The sequence below is a fragment of the Nerophis ophidion genome, linkage group LG07 (assembly GCF_033978795.1).
Source record: "Nerophis ophidion isolate RoL-2023_Sa linkage group LG07, RoL_Noph_v1.0, whole genome shotgun sequence".
Classification (NCBI taxonomy): domain Eukaryota; kingdom Metazoa; phylum Chordata; class Actinopteri; order Syngnathiformes; family Syngnathidae; genus Nerophis; species Nerophis ophidion.
In genome coordinates, this window is record NC_084617.1 from 67453696 (window position 1) to 67480446 (window position 26751).

The 26751-nt window shown below is 40.1% G+C and overlaps 1 protein-coding gene and 1 long non-coding RNA gene across 2 annotated transcripts in view; one reads left to right on the forward strand and one right to left on the reverse strand.

Annotated features, from left to right (window-relative positions):
• Window positions 1–25426, reverse strand: rflna (refilin A). The gene is made up of 3 exons (XM_061906953.1): window positions 24841–25426; window positions 7485–7594; window positions 1–4122 (listed from the first exon to the last, which is right to left on the reverse strand). The coding sequence occupies exons 1-3, from the start codon at window positions 25060–25062 to the stop codon at window positions 3789–3791; spliced, it is 666 nt and encodes a 221-aa protein (XP_061762937.1). The 5' UTR covers window positions 25063–25426; the 3' UTR covers window positions 1–3788.
• LOC133556725 (uncharacterized) overlaps window positions 1–26751 on the forward strand; it is an 87470-nt gene that overhangs the window by 5410 nt on the left and 55309 nt on the right. Inside the window, exon 2 of the long non-coding RNA XR_009807583.1 lies at window positions 7501–7585. This is a non-coding gene — a long non-coding RNA (uncharacterized LOC133556725). The remainder of the gene's footprint in view (window positions 1–7500; window positions 7586–26751) is intronic.

Genomic DNA, 26751 nt, shown 5'->3' on the forward strand with positions numbered 1-26751 from the left:
TTCATTCATTCACAACCTCCACATGGGAATTGAGCTTTTTATTCAGTTAGAATACACATCTTTAAATTAGATCAAAAACAGGAACAAAGGCCGACGTACAAAAATATATAAAGAGAATTATGAAGTGCCTCAATCCACATATACAACAGGAAAATATTTTACAGTTACAAAAATCAAGTGTTAGTAAACAACATGAATTTGAGTCACACGCTTCTGTCTCTTCGCTCCCATCACACTTCTCAACTAACTCTTCCCTCACTCCTCATCCATCCCGCTCATCACTTTTTTTCATCAACATACTTTTCCCTCCATTGTGCAGCTTCCTTACGGCCAATTGCACACAACACCACGCCAGGACTTCAAATCAAATACGTACATCATTCTAAAATCGCAACCCCACTCAAAACAAAAAAAAAAAAAAACAACCCTGATTTTTCTTTTGCTTTTCAGCCTTGAAACAACTTTAGAAGCTCTCAGCATCAAACTGTGATTGATAGCAAACAGGATGTTTAGTCAGGAAAAGGATTCATATGGCCCCCACCCTGGTGTGATTCTGGGAAAAAAGGAGAGTTCATCATTTTGCAATTGCAGTCTGCTGAAAATGATGGAAAGTGCCTCTCTCCATAGCAACAAGTTGGAATTTCCACAACTCAACACTCTAATAAGGTGCCAGCCATCCATCCATCCATTTCCTACCGCTTATTCCCTTTGGGGTCACGGGGGGCGCTGGTGCCTATCTCAGCTACAATCGGGCGGAAGGCTGTGTACACCCTGGACAAGTCGCCACCTCATCGCAGGGCCAACACAGACAACATTCACACTCCCATTCACACACTAGGGCCAATTTAGTGTTGCCAATCAACCTATCCCCAGGTGCCTATAAAGTGGATAGTGAAAAACCCCAAATTCGTCATGTTTCATGTGTCAGGTCAAATGCGACGAACAGGGTCATATGAATCCCCTTCCTACCGTAGATGGTAAGAACAGTTACAACAGTGCCCCCTGGAGGTCACAGAATAACATGCTTGTGTAAACCACATCACCAATTATCACTAATAATAAAATCAATCAATCAATCACTAATAATAAAAGTTGCTGTTTAACAGTGCCCCCTGGAGGTCACAGAATAACATGCTTGTGTAAACCACATCACCAATTATCACTAATAATAAAATCAATCAATCAATCACTAATAATAAAAGTTGCTGTTTGAATCCGGCTGTGACAAAACGGGAACCACGGTCGCGTTGCCAGACCTACACTAATAATTCCGCACTTGTTAATTTATTTTTTTTCTAAAAAATAACCGTAATGTCTAACTTTTTATCAGTGATTTTTTTTTAACTTTGTAAGTCAGGTAAATACGATCATTTTACTACCTTGTTTTTAGGACCATTGTCCGCACTTAAAAGGCGCATTAAAGAGTTCATATAAGGACTTTTTTTCTGCAAATAAAAACAGAGCAAATGTGTGCAGATTTTAGGAGAGTACAGGCAAAAATTGTATTATTTGGTGTAAAATCTACTTTTTTACTAAAGGGGTATGATTTTTTTCGGAATTTAATCCACTTCATTGTGGTCTACATCAGTGTTTTTCAACCTTTTTTTGAGCCAAGGCACATTTTTTTAATTGAAAAAATGTGGAGGCACACCACCAGCAGAAATCATTAAAAATGAATAGCAGATATTGACAATAAAAAGTCGTTGTTGCAACTATTGGATACAACTTTAAACCATAACCAAGCATGCATCACTGTAGCTCTTGTCTCCAAGTAGGTGTACTGTCACCACCTGTCACATCATCCCGACTTATTTTGAGTTTTTTTTTGCTGTTTTCCTGTGTAGTGTTTTAGTTCTTGTCTAGCGCTCTTATTTTGGTGGCTTTTTTTCTTTATTTGGTATTTTCCTGTAGCAGTTTCATGTCGTCCTTGACCGCTATTCCCCACACCTGCTTTGTTTTAGCAATCAAGAATATTTCAGTTTTTATCCTTTGTGGGGACATTGATTGTCATGCCATGTTCGGATGTACTTTGTGGACGCTGTCTTTGCTCCACATTAAGTCTTTGCTGTCGTCCAGCATTCTGTTTTTGTTTACTTTGTAGCCAGTTCAGATTTAGTTTCGTTCTGCATAGCCTTCCCTAAGCTTCAATGCCTTATCTTCGGGACACTCACCTTTTGTGTATTTTTGGTTTAAGCATTAGACACCATTTTACCTGCACCCTGCCTCCCGCTGTTTCCGACATCTACAAAGCAATTAGCTACCTGCTGCCACCTACTGATATGGAAGAGTATAATGTGGTAAGTCTGCCAAAATCCAGACAGTACAGACACTCAACAACGGCACATTATTTGTGGATTGCAATTACTGGTTTGCAAAAAATCTTTTTAACCCAAATCGGTGATATTAGATAATCTCACAGCACACTGTGCCGCGGCACAGTGGTTGAAAAACACTGGTCTTCATAACGTGTAATGGTGATGTTTTTTTGGGTCAAAATATTTAATAGATTATGTTTTACAGATCATCTTGTGAATTATATTTATATAGCGCTTTTTCTCTAGTGACTCAAAGCGCTTTACATAGTGAAACCCAATATCTAAGTTACATTCAAACCAGTGTGGGTGGCACTGGGAGCAAGTGGGTAAAGTGTCTTGCCCAAGGACACAACGGCAATGACTAGGATGGCGGAAGCGGGAATTGAACCTGCAACCCTCAAGTTGCTGGCACGGCCGCTCTACCAACCGAGCTAAAAGTCGCTTTCTGACCGTCTCATCAGGATGCGCCGTTTTTGTTGGCGTTTTTATTTACGTGCCTCCACTTTGACAGCGTCTTCTCACCGTCGTCCAGTTTTTAGCGCTTCCATTGATAGTCTTCTGACAGAGATAAGTTACAACTTTACGCTACTTTATATTAGAAACAAATTTCACATAACCGGGAAAAAGGAGGTTATTGGCTTTGGCGCGGACTACAGCGGCGGATGCGCGCACATTATCGGGTTTTACGCAGATCCCAAATACACATCAGCGGGTACCAGAAGGTAAGAAAAGTTGGTTTTTGCATCATAGCTAAAAAAATAAATGCTAGATGTCTGTGCCATTCAACACTATATGTTGAAGCAGAGTACGTCTGACTATGGTAGACGTAATGCGCCGTGTGTAATGTTTGATATTCCCAATGAAACAATGTAATGGCATTGCTTGCTTACGGGTACTTGCTAGTGCCATTTATTAAACACGTGTGCAGTCTACATGTATCTTTTATGTGTGACTGCCATCTACTGGTCACTTTTTACACCATGTACCCAAAAATTTTGCTTTGAGGTCGGTAAGCACAACCAGATTTATTCTGTACATAAGGCGCACTGTCGATTTTTGCGAAATGGAAGATTTTAAGTGCGATTTTATAATTAAAAAAAAAAAGTCATGTTCCGTCTGGCAACACTGGGACCGTGGTCTCACAGAGCTAGTTCAACTTTGGTCCAAAAAAACTGTTCAAACGTCGCATTAAGAGCGAGTGCAAGAAGGCTTCTGATTGGAGGATCAGGACGCACCAGCTGGTGTTATGATTTGTTGACGTTTGATTGACTTCACTGAGGTCCATCCATTCTGCAGCAAAGGTGATTTAATAAGACAATCCTTTTTAAAGACCACATCAGTAGAAAGTTCCAAATGCTAAAATAAATGTTAAAAAAAAAAAAATGTAAAAGTCTCCTCCGGGGTGAGAAGAAATAAATGTTTTTAGGCCTGCAGACGGCAAAGAAAAAGGCAGCCCCGTGTGTTTGTGTGTGACTACAGGTCCTCGGTGTAGATGATACACGGACTAGACTCCTCATTGGACTCCAGTCGCACCCTGGAGACGAACCAGCGGCGGGCGGTTGAGGCCTTGTAGGAGAGCGTGGTGCGGTAAATGTTCTTGGCGTGCTTGGGGTACACGATGGTGGTGCTCTGGTAACTGATGACCTTCTGCCGCGGCTCCAGGTAGACCTGGGACTTGTAGCTCCTCCAGGTGCAGTTGGGCACCGCCACCACCGTCTCGCTGTAGGACATGGCGGTGGGGACGGGCACGCAGTACACGTTGTCTCTGTAGTGCTTGTCCGAGTCGTACCGCACCGCTGAGGTACACCTGTGAGGAGACATTGGTACGGGAATATTACAGCCTGAGCGTGTTTTGAGATAAGAGCTGTCTCTCGACTCATTGTTATTGTTTACGTTACAAGAAAAAATGAAGCTTAAAGGCCTACTGAAACCCACTACTACCGACCACGCAGTCTGATAGTTTATATATCAATGATGAAATATTAACATTGCAACACATGCCAATACGGCCGGGTTAGTTTACTAAATTACAATTTTAAATATCGCGCCGAAATATCCTGCTGAAACGTCGCGGTATGATGACACATGCGCGTGACGTCACGGACTGTAGAGGACATTTTGTTCCAGCATCGTTCCCAGCTATTAAGTCGTCTGTTTTCATCGCAAAATTCCACAGTATTCTGGACATCTGTGTTGCTGAATCTTTTGCAATTTGTTCAATGAACAACGGAGACATCAAAGAAGAAAGCTGTAGGTGGGAAGCGGTGTATTGCGGCCACCTTTAGCAACACAAACACAGCCGGTGTTTCATTGTTTACATTCCCGAAAGGTGACAGTCAGGCTTTACTATGGAACAGAGATGTCAAGCGAACACAGTTGGATTGGACCACACACACAAAGTTGCTGCTAGCGGGGTGTATAAAATAGTCAGGAGTTGTCATGGATGCAAAGGATTTTGGGTATTTGTTGTGTTGCGTTTATGTTGTTACTGTGAGGATGTTCTCCTGAAATGTGTTTGTCATTCTTGTTTGGTGTGGCTTCACAGCGTGGAGCATATTACTAAGAGTGTTAAAATTGTTTATATCACAACCATTAGTCTACCCTGTGTCACCCAGTATGCCTTGCAGTCGTATGCGTGTGTCTGCCGAAGCCACACACTACAAGTTGCTAGACTGACAAGCGATCTGCTTCTCAGTACATGTTGTAGAAGGCGACAAAGCCACTGGCATCATAGCACGCCCCAATACTTACTAACTGGGTGACTGCCGGCAGTCATTCTAGATATTGTTTACGTCTCCTAATGTCTTCTTCGCTTTGTGATACGGGTCTTAAATGGCTCTTTGAATGGTAAAGAATACCGATCTCAGAACCATGTATATCAAATATTTCCGAATGGTTCAACCACCACCCGCCCGAATCTAATTAAAATCTGTTTTTTCGTCATGTCACCCGCGCGGACTACGCGGATGAGACCACAAACCGCGCATCTCTACTAGTAACACAATAAGCAGATAAGGGATTTTCCAGAATTATCCTAGTAAATTAGTCTAACATCTAAATTGCTCCCACTGCCCTCTAGTCTTTTTTTTTCTAGTCCTTCACTCTCACTTTCCTCATCCACGAATCTTTCATCCTCGCTCAAATTAACGGGGAACTCGTAGCTTTCTCGGTCCGAATCGCTCTCGCTGCTGGTGGCCATGATTGTAAACAATGTTCAGATGTGAGGAGCTCCACAACCCGTGAAGTCACGCGCACATCGTCAGGCAAGGCTTTTTTATTAGCGACCAAAAGGTGCAAACTTAATTGTCGATGTTCTCTACTAAATCCTGTCACCAAAAATATGGCAATATCGCGAAATGATCAAGTATGACACATAGAACGGACCTGCTATCCCCGTTTGAATAGGAAAATCTCATTTCATTAGGCCTTTAACATCCCATCAGTTGGCGAAGGCAAAAGGCTCTGTGAACCCCGTAGTGAAGTGAATTATATTTATATAGCGCTTTTCTCTAGTGACTCAAAGCACTTTTACATAGTGAAACCCAATATCTAAGTTGCATTTAAACCAGTGTGGGTGGCACTGGGAGCAGGTGGGTAAAGTGTCTTGCCCAAGGACACAACGGCAGTAACTAGGATGGCAGTAGCAAGGATCGAACCTGGAACCCTCAAGTTGCTGGCACGGCCACTCTACCAACCGGGCTATACACATCACTGAAATGTGCAAAGTAACAAAGTTAAGTCACACAAATGACTTAACTTTTGTCTCTTTCACAAACTTGAAGCAAAGTTCAATGGTGAGTCGGAGCAGCTTCAAAGGAACAAAAAGTCTCTGCTGCCCTCTGGTGGTAAAACGTAGGTTTAATCTTTGAGGCGAACTGATTCAATCACAGTAAGGTTTCATCTGACATCACATGGACAAAGATAAGACCTTCTGGAGGAAAGTTCTGTGGTCAGATGAAACAAAAATTGAGCTGTTTGGCCACAATACCCAGCAATATGTTTGGAGGAGAAAAGGCGAGTCATTTAATCCCAGGAACACCAAGCTTACCGTCAAGCATGGTGGAGGTAGTATTATGCTCTGGGCCTGTTTTTGCTGCCAATGGAACCGGTGCTTTACAGAGAGTAAATGGGACAATGAAAAAAGAGGAATACCTCCAAATTCTTCAGGACAACGTAAAATAATCATCCCGGAGATTGGGTCTTGGGCACAGTTGGGTGTTCCAAAAGGACAATGACACCAAACTCACGTCAAAAGTGGTAAAGGAATGGCTGAATCAGGCTAGAATTAAGGCTTTAAAATGGCCATGCCAAAGTCCTGACTTAAACGTGTGGACAATGCTGAAGAAACAAGTCCATGTCAGAAAACCGACCAAATTAGCCGAACTGCACCAGTTTTGGCAAGAGGAGAGGTCAAAAATTCAACCAAAAACATCTTATTGCAGGGAAACTTGCCAAGCGACATGTAAGCAAATATTAAATTGCTGTATGTATACTTTTGACCCAGCAGATTGGGTCACATTTTCAGTAGACCCATAATAAATTCATGAAAGAACCAAACTTCTTGAATCTTTTTTGTGACCAGCAAGTATTTGTTCTAATCACTCTATCACAAAAAAAATAAGAGTTGTAAAAATTATTGGAAAATCAAGACAGCCATGACATGTTTCTTACAAGTGTAAAACTTTTGACCACGACTGAATGTACTTAACAAAAAAAGGTGAAATAACTAAAAACATTTTATATTCTAGTTTCTTCAAAATAGCCACCCTTAGCTCTGATTCCTTTTTTGCACATTCTTGGCATTCTCTCGATGAGAGGAAGTCACCTGAAATGGTGCGCTTGAAGCTCATGGAGAGAATGCCAAGAGTGTGCAAAGCAGTAATGAGAGCAAAGGGTGGTTATTTTGAAGAAACTAGAATATAAATAGGTTCAGTTATTTCACCCTTTTTTAAGTTCATAACTCCACGTGTTCATTAATGGTTTTATGTTACAGTGGGCCAAATATTAAATACGCTTGTTAAATAAAACCGTGGCCTTGTTTTTAATGAATACTTAAGCCTACTCTGCTACTGTACATTAATGTTGATAGTTATGTTGGTGCTTGGAGAGCCAAGTGTTTTCTCAGGTGGTACTTGCTTAAAAAGTTGATGTGACCATGTTCGTGCTTACTTGATTTCCTGCTCAGGTTTCGGGTTGACCTCGATGCCTTCGCCATAGAAGACTGGGAGCATACGAGTCCTGGGGTCTGTTCCTGTGTTGTTGATCAGCAGGTAAGGCAGCTGGGAAGAGGAAATGTTACGTCACAAACAAATCTCACAGCATGTCCAGGAAAGGACACATTTTAACTAGGAAAAGTACCGTCCATATGAGGACTGGTGAAAAATTCAGGACATAAGTCATGGTCCCATTACGGAAAACCATTGCATCTAATAATAGTGTCTCATTTGCACCCCTGTTGGTAAAATCTATCAAAATGAGGGTGGTTCCAAAAAGGAGGGATTTTTCAAATTGACTTTTTAAAAAAATGCGCCCACTCTGGTCAACATATGAAATAACAAGTGTGTGTAATAACAAGTGTGTGTAAACATGTGAAGTGCTCCCTCTCTGGTCAACATATGAAATAACAGGTGTGTGTAAACATTTGAAGTGCTCCCCCTCTGGTCAACATATGAAATAACAGGTGTGTGTAAACATTTGAAGTGCTCCCCCTCTGGTCAACATATGAAATAAGTGTGTGTAAACATGTGAAGTGCTCCCCCTCTGGTCAACATATGAAATAACAGGTGTGTTTGCAAACATGTGAAGTGCTCCCCCTCTGGTCAACATATGAAATAACAGGTGTGTATAAGAAATAGAAATGCCTCCCTTTTGGCTGAAATTAATTAAAAGAAAAAAAAGTATATAGAGACATACTGTAATAACTTAAAGTTAATAATGAAGATTCAATTGTTTTTATTTTTTTTTAACTAAAAGCAGTCTTTTTCTCACAATGTGTCGACTTCTTTCTTATAAAATTGGAAACAATTTCTCACATTTCCGTTTCTGTAATATTGCAATATTTTCTTGTAAAATTATTACTTTTTATGTAAAATGATTACTTTTTGATGCAAAATGGCGACCTTTGTCATATATATATATATATATATATATATTTGGCAATATTGTGGTAAGTCATATAAAATTCTTATCACAATATTGCCAATTTTTTTGCTGGTCTCGTAAAACAGTGACGTTTGAGTATAATGACTTGTCATAATTTTGCCGAATAAAATTACGATTATTGGAACATTGAAAACATTTTAAAGTTTTCTTATAAAAACTGACTTGTCGAATAAAATTGACTCCTTTCATGAAATTGCCAAAATGAGAAGCTTTTCTTGTAAAGTTGCGACTGTTATTGAGTAAAATTCCAACTTTTATCATAACATTACACTAATGTTCAGTTTTTCTTGTAACATTTTGACTTGGGTTGAGTAAAATGACAACTTTTATTTTAACACTGCTAAAATTCTAAGTTTTTCTTGTGAAATTGTGAGCTTTTTCTTGCGAAATTCCAACTAATTTTTCACAAGCTATTTTATATTTGCATAGTATGTATATATTATTGTTGTAAATACAAATCTTTATATATCTACAAACCCCATTTCCATATGAGTTGGGAAATTGTGTTAGATGTAAATATAAACGGAATACAAAGATTTGCAAATCATTTTCAACCCATATTCAATTCAATGCACTACAAAGACAAGATATTTGATGTTCAAATACATAAACTTTATTTTTTTTGCAAATAATCATTAACTTTAGAATTTTATGCCAGCAACACGTGACAAAGAAGTTGGGAAAGGTGGCAATAAATACTGATAAAGTTGAGGAATGCTCATCACACTTATTTGGAACATCCCACAGGTGTGCAGGTTAATTGGGAACAGGTGGGTGCCATGATTGGGTATAAAAACAGCTTCCCAAAAAATGCTCAGTCTTTCACAAGAAAGGATTGGGCGAGGTACACCCCTTTGTCCACAACTACGTGAGCAAATAGTCAAACAGTTTAAGAACAACGTTTCTCAAAGTGCACTTGCAAAAAAATTAGGGATTTCAACATCTACTGTCCATAATATCATTAAAAGATTGAGAGAATCTGAAGAAATCACTCCACGTAAGCGGCATGGTCGGAAACCAACATTGAATGACCGTGACCTTCGATCCCTCAGACGGCACTGTATTAATAAAACGACATCAATCTCTATAGGATATCACCACATGGGCTTAGGAACACTTCAGAAAACCACTGTCACTAAATACAGTTTGTCGCTACATCTGTAAGTGCAAGTTAAAGCTCTACTATGCAAAGCGAAAGCCATTTATCAACAACATCCAGAAACGCCGCCGGCTTCTTTGGGCCCGAGATCATCTAAGATGGACTGATGCAAGGTGGAAAAGTGTTCTGTGGTCTGACAAGTCCACATTTCAAATTGATTCTGGAAATATTCGACATTGTGTCATCCGGACCAAAGGGGAAACCAACCATCCAGACTGTTATCGACGCAAAGTTCAAACGCCAGCATCTGTGACGGTATGGGGGTGTATTAGTGCCCAGGGCAAGGGTAACATACACCCCTGTGAAGGCACCATTAATGCTGAAAGGTAGATACAGGTTTTGGCCATCTAAGTGCCGTCTTTTTCATGGACGCCCCTGCTTTTTTCAGCAAGACAATGCCAAGCCACATTCAGCACGTGTTACAACAGCCTGGCTTCGTAAAAAAAGAGTCCGGGTACTTTCCTTGCCCGCCTGCAGTCCGGACCTGTCTCCCATGGAAAATGTGTGGCGCATTATGAAGCGTTAAATAGGACAGCAGAGACCCCGGACTGTTGAACAACTGAAGCTCTACATAAAACAAGAATGGGAAAAAATTCCACTTTCAAAGCTTCAACAATTAGTTTCCTCAGTTCCAAAACGTTTATTGAGTGTTGTTAAAAGAAAAGGTGATGTAACGCAGTGGTGAACATGCCCTTTCCCAACTACTTTGGCACATGTTGCAGCCATGAACTTCTAAGTGAATTACTATTTGCAAAAAAATAATAAAGTTTATGAGTTTGAACATCAAATATGTTGTCTTTGTAGTGCATTAAATTGAATATGGGTTGAAAAGGATTTGCAAATCCTTGTATTCCGTTTATATTTACATCTAACACAATTTCCCAACTCATATGGAAACAGGGTTTGTAGAAAGGGTGGTCCTACAGAGGTCGGCATTTTTCCCAGGTCTCGAGAAGGTAACAAATACGTGTGTGTGTGTGTGTGTGTGTGTGTGTGTGTGTGTGTGTGTGTGTGTGTGTGTGTGTGTGTGTGTGTTGCAGATGTTGAGCGTGTAGACAATATAAAGACATGTTGAGCACAGCTGCTAAGCAGGCTGAAGAAGATGTTGAGAAGTTTGACTGCTCTTGGCTGCGAGTTTATCACCTTTAGTCACTTTTAAAGACTTTATTAGGGAGACTAAACCACGCTTCTTAATATTTGGATCCGATGTTTACTTCTCAACCAGTGAGTGATATTAAGGGTGTCCAAGGCTTGTTTTATTTTTTTACTGGTCTTTGTTAGGTGTTGGTTGTCACAATCATTATATCTCATTTATGCAATAAAAAAGGCTTTTGATCTCGCCTACGTGGTCTTCTCTGGAGTAAGACAGCTCAACTTGAGGTGAGCTCATCAGGTTTTTCATGTCAAAATTCTTAGTATTTGTCTTTTAGGCTTTTACACAAGGAGCCTGATCTATATTAAACCAGGGGTCGGCAACCCAAATCATTGAAAGAGCCATATTGGACCAAAAATGCAAAAAAAAAATTTGTCTGGAGCCGCCAAAAATTAAAAGCCGTATATTAGTCTTATAATGAAGACAACGCATGACGTAAGTGTCTATTAGCTATTATAGTCTACTATCAAAATGACTGTTTTGCAGGCTGACGCAAATTTTCGTTAACAGAAATGCTGAAATTTAATATTTATTCTACAAAATATTACAACATCAGAAACCATTAGTAAATCAGAAGCTACTCAGAAGAAAAACAACTTGCTACACAAGAAATACAAGAAAACATGCCAGCCAATAGTTAACTGGATTAATGCTTGAACTAGGGGTGTAACGGTACGTGTATTCATATTTAACCGTTTCGGTAGGGGGGGTTTCGGTCACTAAGATGACCATGAATTGATTAACGTGGACCCCGACTTAAACAAGTTGAAAAACTTATTCGGGTGTTACCATTTATTGGTCAATTGTATGGAATATGTACTGAACTGTGCAATCTACTAATAAAAGTTTCAATCAATCAATCAAACGTGTGTGAAAGCAAAGGTGAGCTTTGTTGATGTTATTGACTTATGTATGTAGTAATATTGGCTACATTTGGGATAGTTGTTTGTGCCATGTTGTTCCAGACCACAGCAAACACACAGCTTGCAAAGATTGTAATGATCCATTCCTTCAACTTGGACACCCGCATCCATACCTTTGGTCATTTTAAGTCATTTTCAGGACTTATTTCACCTTCTGAGAAGCCTTCATTTTACTAATGTTTTCCAATGTTTGAAAAATATGTAGAAATTTCAACCTTTCTGTCAACAAAGATGATTTACGTCAGCCTGCGACACAGTCATTTTGATAGTAGGCTATCTTAGGAAATATAGACACATGTGTTGCCTTCACTATAACACCTATAGGATTTTTTTGCAGCTCCAGACGGATTACTTTTTTGTAGTTTCGGTGCAATGTGGCTCTTTCGACGTTTTGGGTTGCCGACTGTCAGAAAGATTCTATCTAAGTTATCCCAAAACTTTGTCTTACATTGAGTTCAGCTCACTCTGCTAGAGGACAAAAGCTGTCTTTGATCTGTCTTTGATCTTACCAAGCAAAAGGCTTGTAAAACTCCACTGTGTAGGATGGAAAGCGACATGAAAGTGGCAGTTTCTTTGATGTATTGTAATCCATAGAGAAAGATATTGTCTTGACTCGAGATCTACAAAGAGGAGAGGAAGCAGGGCCTGACTCCCCTCCAGGCACCTTTTCTTTTAACTGTTTTACAGCCTTTTCTTTGAAATGTGCTGTAACCAAAGGCGATGGCTGTTTACGACCCCTCTCCCTTAGAAACAGATGTTGCCATGTAATCAGGGAAAGTCCAAACAAAAAAAGGCGTACAATCTTTCGTCAGAGCGTGTAGGAGACTGTACAAGAGTAAAGCTCAGACGTTTTTCCTCAATTGAGCCAAATATAATTCTGTCTAATTCCTTGCTTCTTGTCTTGTTTAATAGATGTGATCAGTGTTTGAACCTGACACCAATCCCTGCGTTAGAGCAAAAATGTAATATACTAAAACACTTTGCAGCTTATCAGTCTGCCCTTGTCTTAGTTCCCTTCTGACCTTTGACCTGTGGCTCCTGTGCAGCAGCAGCACAAGACAGACGCTGCACAGGATTGATGGCTGTCTATGCATGTGAGCCTAGTAAGCTCCTCTCACGTTACACCGGGAGGCAGAGTCACATGCTGCGGCTTGGACGCGGCCAAGCGCACATGCCAGGACAAGGAACGGGCCAAGGGCACCGCAGATCAGCGCGTGAGGCTCGTCTTACCTATGCAATCATCTCACGATCTTCAAAGTTAAAAGAGGGCAGCTGTGCTGGATGTGACGTGGGGCAAATGTTAAGTGCACGCTTCCGTGAAGTTCACGTGTGGAAAGATCAGGCTTTTTCTACAAGGTGTGTGCAAAGGCAACCACTTGTGAATCGGAGGTTAGGAGGCCTGAAAACAGACTACGGCCCTCCTGGAAGGCGCTTTTGGTGCCCGAGAAAACAGTCTGCTGTGGGGAAAGGTGCAAAGGACGAAGCGGCGCCAACGCAAACATTTCTTAGACGAACTGGTGGATTTTTGTGAAGAGACAAAACAAAGACTAATGCATGTCTGCCGTTTTAAAAACAAAGACAGGCCGTCTGAGCATTTTGTTCACTTATGTAACGGCCCAAAACGAGACCCTGCACCTCAAAATAGCGCTAGGGGGGGGATTGTTCTTAGGTGGCATACAAAAACAAGACCAGAATAGAATTGGAAGAGATACATAACGCCTCATCCTGCTTGCCAACTTAGGAAAATGTCACTGGTTACACATTAGCCTGCAGACAACACAACTCGCAGGGAAAAGCATTAAAAAGACGGAAGTCAGGCTCTCTGAAGGATTAATGGATCTGAGAGTGTGTGTGTGTGTGTGTGTGTGTGTTCTTGTGTTTCTAACCTTCTTGAGGCATCAACAAGGAAAAGTACCTTCCATATGAGGACCGGTTAACAAGTCAGGACATAAATCATGGTCCCAATAAGGAAAACCATTGCATCTAATAGAGAATGTCTCATTTGCATCCCTGGTGGGGAAATATATCAAAATGAGGGTGGTCCCAAAAAGGAGGGATTTTTCAAATTGAGTCTGTCTGTTTTAAAAGTGCTCCCCCTCTGGTCAACATATGAAATAAGTGTGTGTAAAAATGTAAGGTGCTCCCCCTCTGGCCAACATATGTAATAACAATTGTGTGTAAGAAATTGAAATGCGCCCCTTTAGGCCAAAATGAATTGAATATTGCAGTATTTTCTCATGAAATTATTACTTTTTAACGCAAAATGGTGATGTTTTTCATATTGAATTCTGACTCATCACAATATTGCCAATGTATAGCGACATTTTTGGAGTAGAATGCTGACTTGTCTTAATTCTGCCAAGTAAAAATTCAGATTATTATTATATGGCCAACGTTTAAAAGATTTCTTATAAAATTGTGACTTGTCGTCTAAACTTACGACTCTTTTCATAAAATTGCCAAAATGTTAAGCTTTTCTTGTAAAATTGTGACTGTTCTTGAGTAAAATTCCAACTTTTGTTATACCATATTTTTCCGACTATAAGTCGCAGTTTTTTTTCCGTAGTTTGGTCAGGGGTGCGACTTATGTGTGAAATTATTAACACATTACCGTAAAATATCAAATAATATTATTTAGCTCATTCACATGAGGGACTAGACATATAATATTTCATGGGATTTAGCGATAAGGAGTGACAGATTGTCTGGTAAAGGTATAGCATGTTCTATATGTTATAGTTATTTGAATGACTCTTACCGTAATATGTTATGTTAACATACCAGGCACCTTCTCCGTTGGTTATTTATGCCTCATATAACGTACACTTATTCAGCCTGTTGTTCACTATTCTTTACTTATTTTAAATTGCCTTTCAAATGTCTATTCTTGGTGTTGGGGTTTATCAAATCAATTTACCTCATAAGTGCGACTTATATATGTTTGTTTCCTTCTTTATTATGCATTTTCGGCAGGTGCGACTTATACTCCGGAAAATACGGTAATATCGCACAAATGTTCAGTTTTTCTGGTAAAATTTTTACTTGCATTGAGTAAAATGATGATTTTTATTATAATACTCCCAAATTCTAAGTTTTTCTTGTGAAATTGTGACCTTTTTTCTTGTGAAATTCAAACAAATTTTTTACAAGCTTTTTTATATTTGCACAGTATGTATATACAACATTATTAGTGTTGTAAATACAAATCTTTATATATCTAGAAAGGGTGGTCTTAAAGAGGTGGGCATTATTCGGAGGTCTCAAGAAGGTAAGAAATATGTGTGAATGTGTGTGTGTTTGTGTGATACATTCAATGTTTTTTTCCTTCAATGACTTGTCTTCACTCCCAAAAGGTGTTTGGTGTGCAGGAATTACCTTATTTTAGCACAATTTCCATTTTGGGTGTGATGCAACGAGGCCCATTAGATGGCCATTTTCAGGTGACTCCCATTTTCCTTAAAAGAGTAGAACATGTCTGCACAAGTGGAGGTGGCTTTTAAAATGTCTACGACATCTAATGGGTCTCGTTGCATCACACCCAAAATGGAAATTGTGCTAAAATAATGTGATGCCTGAGCACCAAACACCTTTTGGGAGTGAAGACAAGTCATTGTAGGAAAAAAGCATTGAATGTATTACATTTAATTTCAATACATAAGTACTTTTATTGGGTATGGCAACCGCTGTACTAAGAGCCCAGACACACTACAGAACATTGTTATGAGTAGGGCTGAAGCCATCGATTATTTCCGTAATCAATTATTTTTTTCCAATTAATCGAGTAATCAGGTAAAACCCACTTTATAGCAGGGATGTCTAAATTTTAAATATCTTTCAGTTTACTCATTGTAACTTTGCTTGTGGTACCATTTTTTTTTTATATTTCTGCCAATGATCATGAAGTTTACTAAAATCCCAGAGCACAGCATTGACCTGTATGACCCAGTCCATACAAGCCTTCCCACTCATGACGCAAATAAACTGCAACCAACACAGAAAGTTAACACGCATGGTCACACATAACACAACCTGCTCGTTGAACTTTGTGGATGTTATATGTCCAAGCACCATACATATTTTAAAATGACATCTATTTAAATCCACTAATATGAACGATGAGAAAAATTTAAAACATTCTTTCTACACTTATCCACATTTTAGCTGCTTGATATTTCTTATTGATTACAAAAATTTAAGGAGATTTTCATGGAAGTAAACAAGGTAGGAGTTGAGCTTTCATACTGTTTTTTTCGGACTATAAGGCGCACTTAAAATCCTTTTCATTTTATCAAAACTTCACAGTGCACCGTCTAACCCGGTGCGTCTAATGTAATAATAATGTTGGTTGTGCTTACCGACCTCGAAGCTATTTTATTTGGTACATGGTGTAATAATAAGTGTGACCAGTAGATGGCGGTCACACATAAGAGATATGTCTTAACTGCAATATGACTCAAATAAACAACGCCAACATTGTATATGTTCCATTGAAAATATACAACATTACACGCAACACTCAAAAATCTATCAAACATTTTTATTACGACTTTGGTAAGCTATGAAGCCGCACCGCTTGATGGATTGTACTGTACATCAACATACGAGTATTACTATGGTGTGTGTATAAGGTAGGATATTATCTGGCTTTTGGTTTCGCAATATTATGCAAAAACAACTTTTATTACCGTCCAGCACCGGCTGATCTGTATTTGGGATCTGCAAAAATCCGGAAAATTTGCGCGCATCCGCCTTCGTAGTCCACCGTAGTCGATAAGCTTCCTCTTTTTCTCTATCTCCTTGTTATGGATCATTCATCCTCTGCTGTTGCCACTTGTAATATAAAGTAGTGTAAAGTTCCTACTCATATCTGTCAGTAAACTTGTCATGAAAGCATTAAAACATGTCTGTGGAGTGAGTTTACATTATTCACCCAAAGAACTTTAGTTATTAGAAAGTTCTGGTTGGACGTTTTTTCACAGGACACATTTCCTGTGTTGTTGTTGCACTAGTGATCCACGGATGAGATGTTCCGTTATTGATTGAAGTAAGGTCTGAATGTCATTAAAACAGTTATCTCCATCTTTTGTACACTTCTCCTACTCCCGTCCTTGCACGCTACTCCGCTACAACAAAGATGACGGGGAGAAGAGAATACCGAAGGTGAGCCACATGAATAAGACCGGCCACAAAACGGCACATCCTGAAGCGATTGTCAGAAAGCGGCCTGAAGATGATCTGTAAAACATCATCTATACAATATTTTGACCAAAGAACCACCATTACATGTAATGTAGACCACAAGGAAGTATTTTACAGTTAGAAAAAAAAAAAGACCCCTTTTAATGCGCCTTACAATCCGGTGCGCCTTTTATATAAAAATAGAACTGATTATACCTGCTCATCCGCAGTGCGCCTTATCAATCCGGTGCGCCTGATGGTCCAGAAAATAGTGTATTTTTATTAATGCACAGTTGAAAGTGCAATTTCAATGTTGAATATGTGCATTTATAATCAAAAAGGATAGATATGGAATCAGAAGAATCCTTATGTCTACCATTTTCCCTAAAATAACCAATAAGGCCACAAAGCAGGCGTGTCCAAACTTTTTCTTTGGCATTGGGCTAAAAAACGTTTGGCATTTAGAGTGCCTGTGTGACCGAGTTTACACGGCTGTTTTTACACAAAATCTGCGATCGTATTGATATTTATTTATTTATTTATGTGGCCTAAGTTTGTCTGTCAGATAGGGGTCCTCTAGAACAGTGGTTCTCAAATGGGGGTACGCGTACCCCTCGGGGTACTTGAAGGTATGCCAAAGGCTACGTGAGATTTTTTACAAATATTCTAAAAATAGCAACAATTCAAAAATCCTTTATAAATAGATTTATTGAATGGTACTTCAACACAATATGAATGTAAGTCCATAAACTGAAAAGAAATGTAACAATACAATATTCAGTGTTAACTGCTAGATTATTTTATGGACATGTTCCATAAATATTGATGTTAAAGATTTATTTTTTTATGAAGAAATGTTTAGAATTAAGTTCATGAATCCAGGTGGATCTCTATTACAATCCCCAAAGAGGGCACTTTAAGGTGATGATTACTTCTATATGTAGGACTCTTTATTTATAATTGAGTCACTTGTTTGTTTTTCAAGTTTTTAGTTAATTTACTTTCCCAAATAGTTCAAGAAAGACCACTACAAATGAGCAATATGTTGCACTGTTATACAATGTAATAAATCAGAAACTGATGACATAGTGCTATATTTGACTTCTTTATCTCTTTTTTTTCAACCAAAATGCTTTGCTCTGATTAGGGGGTACTTGAATTAAAAAAAATGTTCACGGGGGGTACATCACTGAAAAAAGGTTGAGAACCACTGCTCTAGAACAGGGTTCCCCAACCTTTTTTCTACCAGGGACTGGTTAAATGCATGCATTATTTTCCCCGACTGGCTTTCTACTTGTGACAGATAAAAACGGCAAAAACAAAATGAGCCTTTGGCTACAATCTGGCGCATTAACATTGTATATGACCATTAATGTGCATTGTCCAATATACTATGACAAAGAAGTACTATTATTAAGGTGTTCAGTGGGACAGGTGAAAGTTAAGTCAGAGAAAATGTGATGGCTTATAAATTAATTAATGTTTCTGTGCGGCCCGGTAGCAAATGCGTCACGGACACCGGACTGGTGGTTGGGGACCACTGCTCTAGAAGAAGGATACACTACTGCTCAAAACCAAACAGAAACTTAGCGAGCTCACTAACTTGATTTCAGGACGTTCTCTTTAATTGAACTCACCCCATATATTCATATTAAATATAATATGCCCGCTACTATACCCAAAAATTGTCAACATAACTTAAGAGAATTAACCAAACATTATCATTATTATCATTGAATATTGCATTCAATTTCAACCTTCATGAGACGTGCATATTTTAGGGCCTTCATTTGTTGAATACTGACAAATTATCAAGGCCACAATGTCAAAGAGATACACTGAGGGCAATTATGACATGGTTATTATTAGAGATGTCTGATAATGGCTTTTTTGCCATCCCTCCATCTATTTTCTACCACTTATTTCCTTCGGGGTCGCTGGAGCCTATCTCAGCTGCATTTGGGCGGAAGGCGGGGTACACCCTGGACAAGTCGCCACCTCATCACAGGTAGACAGACAACATTCACACTCACATTCACACACTAGGGCCAATTTAGTGATGCCAATTAACCTATCCCCAGGTGCATGTCTTTGGAAGTGGGAGGAAGCCGGAGTACCCGGAGGGAGCCCACGCAGTCACGGGGAGGACATGCAAACTCCACACAGAAAGATCCCGAGCCCGATATTCCTATATTGTCCAGCTCTTAATTACAGATACCGATATCAACCGATACCGATATATACAGTCGTGGAATGAACACATTATGATGCCTAATTTTGTTGTGATGCCCCGCTGGATGCATGAAACAATGTAACAAGGTTTTCCAAAATAAATCAACTCAAGTTATGGAAAAAAATGCCAACATGGCACTGCCATATTTATTATTGAAGTCACAAAGTGCATTATTTTTTTAACATGCCCCAAAACAGCAGCTTGGAATTTGGGACATGTTCTCCCTCAGAGAGCATGAGGAGGTTGAGGTGGGAGTTAGCGGGAGGTGTAAATTGTAGCGTCCCGGAAGAGTTAGTGGGGTCTGGGTATTTGTTCTATTGTGTTTATGTTGTGTTACGGTGCAGATGTTCTCCCGAAATGTGTTTGTCATTCTTGTTTGGGGTGGGTTCACAGTGTGGGGCATATTTGTAACCGTGTTAAGTTTGTTCATACGGCCACCCTCAGTGTGACCTGTATGGCTGTTGACCAAGTATAATGAAGTCAACACATGGTTTAAGTGTCTATATTAGCTATATAAGGCTACTATAAAAATGACTGTCGCAGGCTGAAGCAAATGTTTGTTGACAGAAATGTTGAAATGGAATATTTATTCTACACATTTTTACAACATTAAAAACCATTAGTAAATTAGAGGCTTCTCAGAGGGTGAGATAACTCCTGGAAATGCCTGGCTTTTAATGACCAAAAGTATAGATGTGTGTGTCCAAGTTAAATGAAACTGCAGGCAGTCTTCTTCTATAGATTTATAACAATCTTTGGCAAGCTGTAATGTTTGCTGTTTTGGAACAGGGCACACAAACAACTATCTAAAATGCAGCCAATAATAGTACATACAGACAATGTGTCATGAGACTGGCAAAACTCAATTATATGCAAAGAGTATAAAAGTAAAGGATATTTAATGAGCTCAAATATACCTACAAATGCTTGCAGTCATGCACTGACTAAATATGCCTGATTAGCACTCCAAAATGGACAAGTCATCCATTTTCTACTGCTTGTCCCTTTTGGGGTCGCGGTGGGGTGCTGGAGCCTATCTCAGCTGCATTTGGGCGGAAGGCGGGGCACACTCTGGACAAGTCGCCACCTCATCGGAGGGCCAACACAGATATATTATTTGTATATATCGGGGGTGGGAAAGTTCACACAATCCACGGTGCGTATGGTTTTACGGTTTTGTAAAATTGTTTTATGTTCAATTTAGTGAACATTGTTGGCTTTTAAACATCCAGGATACCATATCTGTCAGGCTTTCGGCGTGACAGTTTGGTTGTGTTTTAGTTTTTCCTCTGTGTTGGTTGTATTTCCTGTCAGCGCTCTTGTTTTGGTTCTGTTTCCTGTTTGTCTACCTGAGTGCTGTGTCCCCTCAGCTGTGGCTGATTGGCACCTGGCCACACCTGGTGTCAATCAGCCAGGTACTATTCAAACCTGCTTTGTCCTCCACTCGGTGTTGGAGTATTGTCGTGTTGTGTCGATGTCACTACTACCTGTCATTGTTGATATCGTTACAGCTACTACCTGTCGTGTTACTACTTGTCTTTGTCGTCGTAGCGGTAAGCTGTTCCTGTTAGCTATTTGTAGTTTGCTTTCTCCTAGCTCTTTTGTTTCGTGTTTTCTTGTTAGCTATTAGCTGTTTCCAGTTTTTCTGTTTGCTGGTTCCTGTTTTCAGTTTTGGCTATACCTAGTTCCTAGTTTAATGTGTTTTTTACCTTTCATTTTGAACATAAAATCATGTTCTTACTCAATGCAAGCCACCATCTCTGCATCTTGTGGTTCATCACCTACAGCTTGTGACAGTATCTCCCAATATTGCACCATTACCATCTAATACTTACACAAATGTATCATTAAATTAAACTTAAAATTGGCTCCTTAAGTTTTGAGTTTTTGACCCTTGAATGGAATGCAATAATTCTCATACTTATTGATACAACACACATCATTGGACAGTTGTGACCAGTATTTGAGGTAAAACCATAATATTTTTACATAACAATGTACCAATAATTCAGGCCTGAGCAATTATTTGAAATCGGGGGCCAAATTTAGAGAAAAAAAAGGTGTCTGGGGGCCGGTATATCTGATTTTTAGGAACACTAATACAAAAACTCACAATAATGTCTGATTGAATGCTAAAAAAAGTTATGCGAGACTCTCTTAAAAAACAGAATGGAATTTTACATTTTTTTTACTGAACGAGACACCCAGAATGTACATGACAATAAAGAATGAGGGATTTACAATATTAACTATGAACGATAAAACACTGAATATTGTCAACATATGAACGTCACACACCCTCTGTATCCACATATTTTACAATCAAACAAAACGCAACAAAAATGCAACAAACACTGCGAAATATTAATGTGAAGGGTAAAAACACACCACTTACAATCTGATGTATCACTAAGCTTTAGATCTGTTGTAAAAATCTCTTTCCGCGTCTGTCCCTGACACCCGCATTTCAGGTAGACCGCTTTGGAAACACTCTGTGGAAACGCTGCTAAGCTGCCGTGACTTAGATTACCATAGTAACTAATTAAATTTGCATAGTAACTAATTAAATAACCATAGTAACCAGTATATCATGCAGAAGAGCAGATTTCAACCATTGAAATACTTTGTATAGTTCAAGACTCACGGTAATTTCAAAACATCACCGCACATCATAATAGAAGCTACACTTTCCATCTTGAAGATCTGAAAAAATTATTTGGGAATGTCCGGCTGGCCTGATTGAAAAGCTTAAGGGGCCGCATGTGGCCCCCGGGCCTTAATTTGCCCAGGTCTGCAATAATTGCTTTTGAGTTTACATGGTTCCAGTCAATAACATCAACAAAGCGCACCCTTGTGCATTCACGCACAGCATAAACCGTTTGGTGGACAAAAATGAGAGAAAGATGTTGTGGAAGATTTTACATGTAAACAAACTGTTGCGTCACAGTCCACACTAAGGTGAATTCAAGAACCGCTGAAATGAGTAGGACAAAAGGATGTTAACCAAATACTGTCGCCAGTTAGGCATACACACAAACGTATCAAACAGTGTGCTTTCTAACAATTGGGAACGTTTGTGTCATGTTTGTCCTCAAACAAAAAAACATACTAAAACAAAAAAATTATATTTCCCCTCCATCTTTTTCTATTTTCAATCCTTATTTTTCCAAAAATGATCCAGGGAGCCACTAGGGCAGGGGTCGGCAACCCGCGGCTCTTTGATCACTCTGATGTGGCTCAGCTGCTAAATTGCCGACCCCAACGATTATTCTGGGAGGTTTCCGGATTTTAGTACCTCTCTCAGAAATCACCCGGGGATAACATTCTCTAACTTTCACCTGGACTTCAATATTGAGGGTATGCAGTTATATCAGTGCCTTTAAACTCCTCTACAACATGTCGTCGCGCCCGCTTTTACACCACGCGATCTGCGTGCCGCCTTGTCACATTTTATATTCAGCCTCTGTTAACACACGAAAGTGACTGCAACACATACTTAGTCAACAGCCATACAGGTTACACTGAGAGTTGTAATACAAACAACTTTAACACTCTTACTAATATGCGCCACATTATGAACCCACACCAAACAAGAATGACAAACACATTTTGGGAGAACATCGGCACTGTAACACAACATAAACACAACAGAACAAATGCCCAGAATCCCATGCATCCCTAACTATTCCGGGCTACATTATACACTCTTGCTAGCACCAAACCCCGCCCACCTCAACCGACGCACGGAGTGGGTGGGGGGATTTGGTGGTAGCGGGGGTGTATAATGTAGCCCGGAAGATTTAGGGATGCATGGGATTCTGAAATGTTTGTCATTCTTGTGTGGTGTGGGTTCAGTGTGGCGCATATTAGTAAGAGTGTTAAAGTTGTTTAAACGAGCACCCTCAGTGTGACCTGTATGGCTGTTAAACATGTATGCCTTGCAATCGTCTGCGTGTGTCTGCAGAAGCCTCATACGACATGTGACTGAGCTGGCAAGCTGATTGAACGTGTTGTAGAAGGGTGTCAAAGGCAGCGCCTTCATAGGATGCCCTTTTTATTGTTGATCGAGGGAAATCCTGCAAACATTCGCGAGAATAGTTGATCCGACATTCGGTAGTCTCTCGGAATATTCGGGAGAGTTTGCACACGGCATTCATATAAAACTCGCGGGGCCAACTATCATTAAATGTTCATATTAAGGTGAGAGCCGCGTGTCTGAGACCCCTGGTTTATACATAGCACAAAAAACTATATGCAGTGTTATTTCATTTTGAATTTCAAAAGAGTTTTGTGGCTCCTATTGCTTTCTTTATTTTGTGAAATGGGTCAAAGTGGCTCTTTGAGGGGTAAAGGTTGCCGACCCCTGCGAGAGCCGCGGGTTGCTGGCCCCCGAGTTAGACCAAACAAGTTTGGGGAGATGTTGAAACAGCAGATATGATTAATTGCACATTAATACCATAAAAGGTTAACAACTTAAAAACTTTTACGGCAAAAACAAAACAAATTCGCAGCACAAACGAAGCACCAATGACGATTATTGACATAAAGCCATGAACCATTAACTTGTCAGCAGAAACGATTTGGTTTGGGGGGTTTTGACAAGTTGGGGAGGAGGGCTGGTTATGAATATTGAAATGTTAATCATTTAAAAACTATTATAAAGGAAGCACAACGTTTGGGGAGGTTTGGGACGTGGTCCCATAAGAGCAGTTCAGTCTGATGCAATAAAACAGTGGTTCTCAACCTTTTTTCAGTGATCTACCCGCTGTGAACATTTTTTTTAATTCAAGTACCCCCTAATCAGAGCTAAGCGGTTTTTGGTTGAAAAAAAGAGATAAAGAAGTAAAATACAGCACTATGTCATCAGTTTCTGATTTATTAAATTGTATAACAGTGCAAAATATTGCTCATTTGTAGTGGTCTTTCTTGAACTATTTGGGGAAAAAAAGATTATAAAAATAACTAAAAACTTGTTAAAAAATAAACAAATGATTCAAGTATAAATAAAGATTTCTACACATAGAAGTAATCATCAACTTAAAGTGCCCTCTTTGGGGATTGTAATAGAGATCCATCTGGATTCATGAACTTAATTCTAAACATTTCTTCACAAAAAAAGAAATCTTTAAAATCAATATTTATGGAACATGTCCACAAAAAAATCCAGCTGTCAACACTGAATATTGCATTGTTGCATTTCTTATCACAGTTTATGAACTTACATTCATATTTTGTTGAATAAATCTATTTATAAAGGATTTTTGAATTGTTGCTATTTTTAGAATAATTAAAAAAAAATCTCACGTACCCCCTTGGCATACCTTCAAGTACCCCCAGGGGTACGCGTACCCCCATTTGAGAACCACAGCAATAAAACAACCTAACAGTCAAAAGTTCCATCCATCCATCCATTTCTACCGCTTATTCCCTTTCGGGGTCGCGGGGGGCGCTGGCGCCTATCTCAGCTACAATAGGGCGGAAGGCGGGGTACACTCTGGACAAGTCGCCACCTCATCGCAGGGACAACACAGACAACATTCACACTCACATTCACACACTAGGGCCAACTTAGTGACCTATCCCCAGGTGCATGTCTTTGGAAAGTTGTGCATGGTATCACAGTCCGTATCACACATGCATGCCACCTTGATTAATCGATACATCCCAACGACAATCGACCTATATTCGATACCAGAAGGGAAAAAGAGGCATCTTACTAGTTTTCCTTCCCGACTGGGCTCCTTCTTCCAGGCTGCCTGCTGGATCTCCACAGGCGTCGTGCAGCTGTCGGCGCGCGGCTCTAAGAGCGCCGGGGAAAGGGAGCAGAAGGGCGGACTGGGGCTGGGGGGCAGCCCCGAATCCGGGCTGTCAAGCAGCCCTTCCCGGTTCTTTCCTTTGAGACTTTCATCCATCGCCTGCAAGTGAAGATGTCCCACCATTTCTGGGACGATTACACAGTGGAGAGGCGGGGAAAAAAAGGGCGCAAAAGTCGCACTCTTGTCGAGGCTTTTTGCGTCGGGATTAAAAAAATAAAAATCCTGGTCCGATTTCCTCCAGATGGTTTCTGCGGGAACGCGAGTGTGGTTTTCCAACTAAAAGACAAAACTACCTGTAGACACACACAAAAAAAAAATAACCCGCACGGAGCGAGCCGCGGTACGTCGCGTAAATGTCGTCACACGGCCGTGCAGGACAGCATGGAAGTGGACGTGCGTACTGACGCGGCGACGGGACGACAGCTCCTCGGCGGGCCGCGTCACCGTTCACCGTCGACGTGGGCGCGCGCGTACGTGTGCGCGGATCCGGTGTCCGGCTCCGATGATGAGGGGCGCGTCCACGTGCGGTCGACAGGGGGCGCGCACGTCGACGTCGCTCACCTCAAGGGTTGTTGGTGTTGCTACTGAAACCCACTACTACCCAGTCTGATAGTTTATATATCAATGATGAAATATTAACATTGCAACACATGCCAATATGGCTTTTTTTAGTTTACTAAATCATAATTTTAAATTTCCAGGGAGTTTCGTCTTGAAAACTTCGCGGAATGATGACGTGTACGCAAGACGTCACGCGTTTTTAGGAAGTATGAGTGCTGCACACACACACAGCTAAAAGTCGTCTGCTTTAACGGCATAATTACACAGTATTTTGGACATCTGTGTTGCTGAATGTTTTGCAATTTGTTCAATTAATATTGGAGAAGTCACAGTAGAAAGATGGAGTTGGAAAGCTTTAGCCTTTTAGCCACACAAACACACGGGGATTCCTTGTTTAAAATTCCCAGAGGTAAAAATTTATTATGGATCAGAACATGAATCCAGACCAAATGTCAACCAGCAGGTTTCGGTGGGAAAATTGTGGTTAAAAAGTTGCTTCCTACCGGAGAAAAGCTGAGCTTGGGCCGTCCATGAAGCTGCCGTCGACTTCCCTGAGACACTGGCGTCAACACATCCGTGGACATACCCCTTCGACTATCAGGTACTATTAAACTCACTAAAACACTAGCAACACAATAGCATTATAAGGGATTTCCCAGAATGATCCTAGTAAATGTGTCTAAAAACATCGGAATCCGTCTCAATGCAATCGCGTTTTTTATTTTATTTTATTATTTTTCTAGTCCGCCGCTATCAATATCCTCAAACAAGAATCTTTCATCCTCGCTCAAATTAATGTGGAAATTGTCGTTTTCTCGGTCCGAATAGCACTTTTTGTTGGAGGCTCCCATTAAAATCAATGTGAATATGTGAGGAGCCCCCACACTTGCAACGTCATCGTCTGCTACTTCCGGTAGAGGCAGGGCTTTTCTCTTAGCACCGAAAGTTGCGAACTTTATCGTCGATGTTCTCTACTAAATCCTTTCAGCAAAAATATGGCAATATCGCAAAATGATCAAGTATGACACATAGAATGGACCTGCTATCCCCGTTTAAATAAGAAAATCTCATTTCAGTAGGCCTTTAATATATGCCAGGGGTCGGCAACCCGCGGCTCTGGAGCCACACGCGGCTCTTTAGCGCCGCCCTAGTGGCTCTCTGGAGCTTTTTCAAAAAGGTATGAAAAATGGAAATGATGAGGGGAAAAAAATGTTCTTTTAATTTGGTTTCTGTAGGGTGAGTTCAAGGACC